At 44.7% G+C, this 9750-nt stretch overlaps 2 protein-coding genes across 2 annotated transcripts in view; one reads left to right on the forward strand and one right to left on the reverse strand.

Annotated features, from left to right (window-relative positions):
* The window catches only part of myadmb (myeloid associated differentiation marker b), a 99827-nt gene that overhangs the window by 61493 nt on the left and 28584 nt on the right, over window positions 1-9750 (forward strand). The window lies entirely within an intron of this gene.
* The window catches only part of LOC310725843 (myosin IXb), a 28107-nt gene continuing 18479 nt past the window's right edge, over window positions 123-9750 (reverse strand). Inside the window, 22 exon segments of the mRNA XM_083540923.1 lie at window positions 123-918; window positions 1421-1542; window positions 1708-1938; window positions 2037-2168; window positions 2276-2381; window positions 2480-2608; window positions 2711-2906; window positions 3133-3206; window positions 3352-3466; window positions 3587-3628; window positions 3849-4025; window positions 4139-4246; window positions 5213-5382; window positions 5977-6071; window positions 6218-6288; window positions 7415-7597; window positions 8108-8189; window positions 8314-8727; window positions 8862-9007; window positions 9099-9248; window positions 9373-9495; window positions 9595-9705. Coding sequence (XP_083397049.1) covers window positions 776-918; window positions 1421-1542; window positions 1708-1938; window positions 2037-2168; window positions 2276-2381; window positions 2480-2608; window positions 2711-2906; window positions 3133-3206; window positions 3352-3466; window positions 3587-3628; window positions 3849-4025; window positions 4139-4246; window positions 5213-5382; window positions 5977-6071; window positions 6218-6288; window positions 7415-7597; window positions 8108-8189; window positions 8314-8727; window positions 8862-9007; window positions 9099-9248; window positions 9373-9495; window positions 9595-9705 — 3120 coding nt within the window. The 3' untranslated portion in view covers window positions 123-775.

Genomic DNA, 9750 nt, shown 5'->3' on the forward strand with positions numbered 1-9750 from the left:
GTCCATGTCAGATTTATTATTTTTGTTTATGTCGGAATTTAACTGAACGAAGTCTAAAATTATGTATAAATGACTGCAGTAGTAAATAACACACAGTTCCAGAGAAAAGTTTGGACACACACTTCTTCTTTAGTGTTGTTTTATTTGTATTATTTCCTACATTGTACATTAATAGTGAAGAATCCAAACTATGAGAGAAAACATCTGGAATTCTGTAGTAAATAAAAACGTGTTAAAGAACCAAGAATAAATGTAATATTTTTTTTTTCGAGACGTGTTTTTTCATAAAGTGGATTCTTCACTATTTATATTACGTTTGACTTGTACACACACACACACACACACACACACACACACACACACACACACACACACACACACACACACACACACACACACACACTCTACAAAGAAGTGGATGACATCACTGTATAAAAAAAGTGAGAAAAAAAAAGTGACTTTTGGATTAGCTGTAGCACTAGCAGCTGTTAGCGGCTGTATCTAGCAGTTAGCACTCAGCGCTTCGTCGCCGCATGTTTGAGTCGAGTTTTTTTTATTTCATTTTTACACTGATTTTAAAAATCATAATAAGCTCTATCAGTGATAAGATTACAGCTAGTTTAAACCAAATACATTTTGTATCAACACTTAGCTAGCTAAACATTTAGACATTTAGTAGAGAGAACTGTTAGCGGTTATAAACTCTCTGTGCTAATGATATTGCACACGTTGTTCAGAGTGGTTTAGTGACTGATTGGCGCTGAATGTTTCGATGCTAATCGTCATCTATAAAAGGGATGTCTTGTTCAGTGATGCTTTGTAAATTCTGGCGGTCATCCTGAACGACACGCTGAGCACTGCTGCGTCTCTGAGCTTCGACATCACACACTGCTTTTTCCTCCGTCGCTCTCCACTCACCTGAAACACAATGCTTATTATTTTCCACTCACTTTTAAACAGGAAGTAACATTTATCACACAGAATAACATGTAGCATAGCATCTCAGCCCTCTCCAGCAGTGGACTGTGGGTAAATATTACCCACAAGAGGGTGCACTACAGTTAGCCTAGCACAATAACAGCACTAGCACAGATTAGCATTATATCATTATATAACACTGCAGCAGCAATTAGCATTTGCCAATAAAGCTACTTTAAAAGAGACTGATGAGGTTTCAGACAGAAAAACAGCACCACTAACAGGACAAAAACTAAACCAGAGAAGAAGAATTTAAAATGTCCCCCAAAGGCAGTAAGAAGAAACCTGAGGAACCCAACAGTAACCTGAGAGGGGAATCCAGGAGGAACCTGAGAAGAAACCATGAGGAACCCAGGAGGAACCTGATGAGTGAAGCCACGTTCTCCTCATGCAGTGGCATTATGCAAAAAAAAAAAAAACTGCTTCTGTACCTGTTACTGACCTTCCAACACTAGTGAAGTCATTCTGTCCTCGAGAGGACTCTCAAAACTCGATGTGCTCTCACACTCCAGGTTCTCGCTATCAGAAGCACCCAGCTCTGGCAGCCTGAAGACCAATTTACTCCTGAAACACACAGACACACAACTAAGTGGCTAAACATTAGCAGCTTAGCTATATTAGCTTAGCAGTTATCTGCCTCTATCTGGTAGCTAATGTATTAGGCAATATAAAGGATTAGCATATGCTAATGCTAACAGTAACAGTTTCTACACTGAAGTAACAACTGACTTCTCATGGTTTATAGATCGGAGTCTCTCCAGCAGCGTGTTCTCCATGTCCGAGTCCGATTCGTCTGTCTGAACCGTGTCCGCTTTTCTTCTCGAGTTCTCTAGGACCGTGTTCTGTCTGCGCAGTGTGAGCTGTTTAACTGCCAGAGCCTCAACATGTTCCAGCTGCTGGATCTCCTTCATCTTCTCTTCGAATTTCTTCATCTGTTCCAGAATCAGCACCTCTAAACACCTAAACACACGATTAAAGCAGAGGTGTGTATTATCTCTGTGTTTAAAGCTGAGGTGTGTGTGTGTGTGTGTGTGTGTGTGTGTGGTGAAGGCTCTTACAGTGTGGTTTTGGGCAGGTCTTTGATGATGAGCAGTGGGTCAGAAACATCAGGACAGCGCAACACACATGGAGCAAACACGATGGCCAGAGCATTAGCAGACATCCGGTTATGAACCTCCTCCTTTGCCACTCTGACACACACACACACACACACACACACACAGGTCTGGACATGCCCACGGAATAATAATGGATGTACACTAAGTAGTGAGTAGGGGGTGTGTATTGGGACACGCACTTGACCAGGTGAAAGACCAGACGCTCCAGTGTGCTGAAGTTCGGAGCAGGAAGTTCCTCTAACTTCCTGTAGATAGATCTCAGCTTCTCCGAATTCTCCGGCATATCTAAGAGAAAGTACAGGATTTACACTCACTTCCTGTCCCTTCCATCGTGTGTGTGTATATGTGTTTTTGAGAAACTGTATTAAAGAAGAAACACACACCGGCAGCATACAGGAAGTCGTTGTAGAGGTTAAAGGTCATCAGGGGCTCAGGTAACTCCCGTAACCAGCACTTAATCAGACCTGTAACTGTGTGGATCTGATAATTATCCAAATTTGTACTTTGAGGACCTTAAACACACACACACACACACACACATGTACATGTACATCTGCTCCAATAGCAACAATTATCATCTTCACAACCTATTTTAGTGTGTGTGTGTGTCTCACTGGTGTTCAGTAGCTGATGCAGCTCTTTAGCTTTGAGGGTGGATCCTGATTTGCGGTAAATCCCCTCGGTGTAAAGTCCGTTCATCTCCACATGCACCAGCAGCCTTTCTAACATACAGGGCACTGTATCCACCCTGCTGGTCAGAGTGAGCAAGTGCACGCCAAAGTTCACATTGCCTACCTTACCTACTTCAGTCTGTAACACACACACACACACACACACACACACACACACACACACACACACACACACACACACACACACACACACACACACACACACACACACACACACACACACACACACACACACACACACACAGAGTATCCAGCAGTAATGTTAGTGTATTGTACAGGACTATTCTATATTTGTGTGTGTGTTCAGAGGAACAGAATTAAGTGAACTCAGAAGAATCCGGTACCTTTTTCTCGCCGTGTTTGGAGCAGTGTGTGGTGATTTTACCCATACACTTCCTGTGACACACCATCTTACACACTGAAAATCACAACACACACACACATTTCACTACTCACACCATCATCAGCCCACAGTGGGTGTGGCCTAAACCACAGCAGCATTATGCAGTGAAGGTGAGTAGTGGGTAGTGCACTAGCTCAGCAGTGCATTGTGGGTAACTCACCACTGCACATGCAGGCTTTCTCCATACACCAGATGAACGAGCCGCACATGTCACATGACTGAACAATGTTCACTTGGTATGTGCAGAACAAGTGATCCAGAGGGCTGTCAGGGAGCTACACACACACACACACACACACACACACACACACACACACACACACACCGCATATACATTAGTGCACTAAACAGTGTAGAGTGTCAAGATCATGTGTAGGTTTTCTTTATAAACTTACACACTTCTCGTTTTCTCTCGTCCTCTTCATCTTCTTTGCCATCTGAAAATTATTATAATTTATACAGAATAAATACATTTATCATTTATATACAGAACACCGAACATTTATAACTGTGTGTGTGTGTGTGTGTGTGTGTGTGTGTGTGTGTGCGCGCGCGCATTGGTGTCATTAATGTGTAATAATGAGAGCATTCTCTCCAGGGTTTTATCCTCGTCTTCTTCTTCCCCTTATGGTTGTAGTGAAGGGTTTGGATGAGTACCTTTGTGAGATCAGACTCTGATGAGACACGTTTGATCTCAGCTCTGATGAAGCCGTCCAGCACTGACTGGAACAAATTCACCACCAGAGGAACCTCATCCTTCTTCTTCTGCGCCGCCAAACTCTCCACTTTACTCTTATACCCCTGCAGCAGCCCCTTATAACTGATCTGTGGGTTCTGTACACACACATCAAACAAATATATATATATATATATACATATACACACACAAATATGAACCGTGTGTGTGTGTGTGTGTGTGTGTGTGTGTGTGTGTGTGTGTTCCTCACCGAAAGGGAGTACATGCTCTTTATAGTGTCCCTGAACTGCGTCGTTGCTGTGAAGAAAATCACCTCAGTCTCTGAGAGAGACTTAACCCTGGACTGTAGATCATTCATCTGCCCACAACACACACACACACACACACACACACACACACACACACACACACACACACACACACACACACACACACACACACACACGTTAATAAACAATAAACATGCTAAACACACATAAACACCAGAAATCTTACACATACACACACAGAAGTCTCCCTGGACTATGATGTTTGCAGATGATATTATGATTTGTGGTGAGAGTAGAGAGCAGGTGGAGAAGAGCCTGGAGAGGTGGAGGTACACGCTGGAGAGAAGGGGAATGAAAGTCAGTAGGAGTAAGACAGAGTACATGTGTGTGAATGAGAGGGAGGGCAGTGGAGTGATGCGGTTGCAGGGAGAAGAGGTGGAGAAGGTGGAGGAGTTCAGGTACCTGGGGTCAACAGTGCAGAGTAATGGAGAGTGTGTTAGAGAAGTGAAGAAAAGAGTGCAGGCAGGGTGGAGTGGGTGGAGAAGAGTGATAGCAGTAGTGATTTGTGATAGAAGAGTATCTGTGAGAGTGAAAGGGAAAGTTTATAGGACTGTGGTGAGACCTGAGATGTTGTATGGATTAGAGACAGTGGCATTGAGTAAAAGACAGGAGGTGGAGCTGGAGGTAGCAGAGCTGAAGATGTTGAGATGTTCGTTGGGAGTGACGACGATGGACAGGATTAGAAATGAGTTTATTAGAGGGACATAGTGCATGTAGGACGTTTTGGAGACAAGGTGAGGGAGGTTGAGATGGTTTGGACATGTGCAGAGGAGGGACATGGGGTATATCAGTAGGAGAATGCTGAGGATGGAGACACCAGGAAGGAGGAAAAGAGGAAGATCAAGGAGGAGGTTTATGGATGTGGTGAGGGAAGAGATGCAGGTAGATGGTGTGAAAGAGGCAGATGTAGAGGACAGGGGGGTATGGAGACGGATGATCCTCTGTGGAGACTCCTGATGGGAGAAGCCGAAAAGAGAAGATATACACACACACACCTGATTTCCAAGGAACTCGTCGAGGTAGCGTAGCTCTGTAGCGTGTGTAATCTGGCGGTTCAGGTAGACGTTACTCTGCTCTCGCGTCCCGCGGCTGATCTTTATGCTCTGACGCCTTCGTTTAGCGAGAGACGACGCTGAGGTGGGGGGGGTACTGTTCAAACGCTTAACTACATCATCAAACACACACGTGCACACACACACACACGTGCACACATCAGTATAATACAGTCACACTAAGGCCAAAAGTATTGGGACACCTGACTTTCCCAGCAGTATATGGTTCTTCCTAAAACTGTTACACAATGTTGGAGACACATAATTGTGTAGGACGTCTTTGGATTTGCAGGAGCACAAAGTTTTCCCTTCACTTGAACTAGGAGATCCAAAACTGTTTCAGAATGACAATGCCCCTGTGCACAAAGCCAGCTCCATGAAGATCTGCTTTCCACAGGATGGAGTGGAAGACCTGCTATAGAGCTCTTGAACACCTTTGGGATGAATGTGAACGCTAACTGCATCCCAGCCCTCCTCACCTTCTCACCTACATCTTTACTTTACTTTACTAACACTAATGTAGATGAATGAATCTCCACAAATCTCCACAGAATTTAGTGGAACTTCTTCCCAGAAGAGTGGAGCTCATTATAATGTTTAAATGTTTAAAAGCCACATACCAATCTTATGCTCAGGTGTCCACAAACCTTTGGCCATATTGTGTATTAATAGATAGCAGGATAGATAATAAAGATGGGTGGTGTTACACTTGTCTCTCTCAGTGAGGTTTCTGCTCATCGTCATGTTCCCATCCTGAGGACCGACTCGCTTCTTGTGGAAATAACGACCAAAAAATCCTCCTCTGTAGAAAGACAATACACACCAGATTCACTGCACACTGTACTGTGTGTGTGTGTGTGTGTGTGTGTGTGTGTGAGACAGTGAGATGATGTAAATCATGTTGAATGTTATTTTCTGGATTGTGTTTAGTTTATCAGAAAGGCTCACTTTTCTGGAGCGAGCTGCTGTCTGGCTTCACTCGGACTCTGCATCTCACTCGATTTAGATCCATTAGGCAGCTGGGAGGAAAATACACTCTCATTTAAACACACACTCACACTCACACTCACACTCACACTCACACTCACACTCACACTCACACTCACACTCACACTCACACCACCAAAGCCCATGCATTCAGCCTTGAGGAAATTAGGAGATAACTCCGTTTCAGTAGAAGCCCCATATTTGTGTCCCGTGTCATGAAACATCACATTTCCCAAACTCACCCCAAACACAGAGCAGGGAGAGATCAGACCACAGCAGACCAGGGTTAATAAACTAGCATGCTAACTAGCTGGTGTGTGTGTGTGTGTGTGTGTGTGATTTAGTAAATGGTTGTGTGTAAACCAGATCCTGTGTAAATGCAGACTGTAATAAATATAAATATTGTACTGTAAAATGCATGCAATGTCTTCTGGGTAACTTGTTTTCCTGCTGAATTGGAGACGATTGAATAAAGTAATTCAGTAATGAAGATGAAGATGAGAAAGATGAAGAGTGCTCTGAGTTTTTACTCAATGTTTAGGTCTGAGCTCTACAAAATAAAAAGCAGGTCAGGAAACCAAACCAAGACACAAAGCCGTGATGAGCAGAGCAGCAGCACTGGTTCCTGCAGGAGGTTAATACTTTAATGCACATGCAGAGCTTCAGCTGCACTTCCTATGACTCCCTTATTCACACTTTATTACACTGTTCCTCATTATATCTGTGCTCTGAACCATCACCTCATATATACACACTCATTCATGTCCTTATGAAGCACAACCCCCTGAACAAGGCCCCTAACCCTCACCTGCTCAGTGTATAGAGCGGATAAGTGAACGTACACTTCTCATTTATACAGATGTATTACAGTTGTCATGGCAACCATGGTTTGAATGTTCTATTATTTCTGTATCTGCCAGAAATACACACACACACACACACACTATTACATTAACTTATAATAGACAGGAAACAGGCTACACTGAAAAGAAATCCTGGACCAATCACATCGTCTCCATACTATTTTCACAGCAACTCAGGTAAGAGCGCTGACCCTGGGCCGGTACTGATAGCTCTGAGCACAGTTATAATGTGTTATAAAATACAGGGGTCATAGAGAGTGTTACAGCTGGTCTGCTGAAGGTCGCTGAAGGTCACCTGGGTTTTCTCGAGCACCATGGGGGCGCTGGAGCGAAACGACATTCCGGGGCTGCAGGGAGGAAGTGGGAATATCCAGTAATCCTCACCCTGCTCTTGTTCTGTACCTTTCAGCACGAGGCCACTGCGAGCGTAAGCCAACCGACGCTTGTGTTTCGAGCGTCTACGTCTACGCAGCGTCACCTACGTTTCCCAAACAAGGTTCCATCATCATCATCATCATCATCATCATCACTCTTACAGGAAGTGTGTTCTCGCTCAGATACACTGAAGGACCAAGCACATTCGCAGGAAAAATTCACATTTCTAACATGCCGTCTCGCGCTCGTGGCGTTTCGCGCTCGTGGCGTTTCGCGCTCGCGGCGTTTCGCGCTCGCGGCGTTTCGGCGTCTCGCGCTCGTGGCGTTTCCTGCAATTGTGTTTCTTTATGACTTCATTAACTTGTGTCGATGACCAGGTCTATCACAATCATCTCCACAATCTTCTCCACAGTCAGTAGAGTAGAAGTTGTGAGATGATGGTGATGAAGGTCATGGGCTCTAATGAGTGTTAGTTACACACACACATCACTGAACTACACACTGTTAGAGAGACTGCGTGTTAATACTCATTATAACACACACACACACATAAAACACAAACACACTTTTAATCAGTGTGTGTGTGTGTGTGTGTGTGTATATAACACAGTACCTCACTGTATGGAGATGTGCTGTCTGACTCAGATGAACTCAGTTTGGTGAGATTACACAGAGACACTGAAAGTCCTTGAGGTCTGATGAATGAGAAGCAGATTGTTGAGTGTTATTATAATAGTTATTATATTTCAGCAGTTAAAGCTGTAAAGCTGTGGAGATAAAGCTGTATAATAATAATCAGGTAATGAAGATGTTTCCTACTTTAAATGATCCATCATACGGTTCTCGACGTGGCTCCTGTCTGAAATCACAACGTCACTCCTTCTCTCTCTCCACTTCTCCACTTTCTCCTTCATGTTGGCTGGTTTAGAGCGCTGCAGCAGCAACACACTGAGACCATCGTCTGCTCTCGGATCGGTGAGGGGGTCAGGTGGGGGCGGAGCTACAGCTGTGTCTCTATTTGTCTCCCTGTCGTCTCGTCTCTCCCTCTGCTCTGGGACGCTGCCTCGATTCTGCGTCTCATTCTCATTCTCCGCTGATGTTTGAAGCGGTTTAGGTGGCAGGGGCTTTATTTTGCCATCAGGGCGTTGCAGCCGCGTCTCATTCCTGCTGCCCTCACTTTCTGAAGTGCCCTTAACACCTTCTGCCCTACTCACTCGCTCCCCCTGCAGACGCCTGGAACACAAATAACTGACTGATTACAGTCAGGACTTCATTACAGCCCCTAATCCACACTTTCACTCCAGCTGTGGTGATGGTGATGATGCTGATGATGGTGATAACCATAATAAAGGTTGATAAAGATGTACCTGCGGTCCTCTGAGCTGCGTTGGAGCTGCTGCAGGTTCTCTCTCTGCCGCTGGAACTCTGCTCGCTCATGAGATTCTCTCCACGCTTTTTGGATAACTGAAGCTGCTCTGCAGCAAGACGACACTCGATAACCTCGCCATGACCTCTGACATCACACCACACAAACGACACAATAAACTCCAGTCACATAAACACCCCCCCCCCCCACACACACACTTTTCATTTGTGTAATTCACCTGTACAATGATGATGGCTCGTCTCTTCATCAGAAAGTGTTTGCGAGTGAGACACGCCCGAAACCAGCGCTGCAACAGAAGGATCCTCCTCATTACCTCCTTATGCAGTGTGTCCTGGAGCTTCTGTCTCTCCATTTCCTTTAAAAACACCTGAACAGGACACAGTGAAGATCACACACAACATCAAACACACTGTGGAACAGCACAAAGAGACATGATGTGAGGAGGTGAGGAGATGATAAGAGAAGGAGATGAGCACATGAGGAGGTGAGACCTTGGTCTTGCCGATCTGAAAGTTGTTCTTGTCCTCTATGACTCTAAGCAGAAGTTCCTTGATGTCTCTCTGGAGAGAAGACGACTGTCTCGACAACAAGATCCTGAACTCATCCCTGAACTCCTGCACACAGGATAAAGAGTAAGAACACACACACACACACACACACACACACACACACACACACACACACTTCCTGTGAGGGATGTTAGGAAACTATACCGTGAAAGTGTACTTGGCTCCATAACCTGATCTCTTAATGCGCACCGTCTCCAACATGCCCGTGTACCTCAACTGACGAAGGACGAGATCATCATCAAAATGCATTTCCCTCTGAAACACACACACACACACACACACACACACACACACACACAC

The sequence above is a fragment of the Silurus aristotelis genome (assembly GCF_946808225.1).
Source record: "Silurus aristotelis genome assembly, chromosome: 5".
Lineage (NCBI taxonomy): Eukaryota > Metazoa > Chordata > Actinopteri > Siluriformes > Siluridae > Silurus > Silurus aristotelis.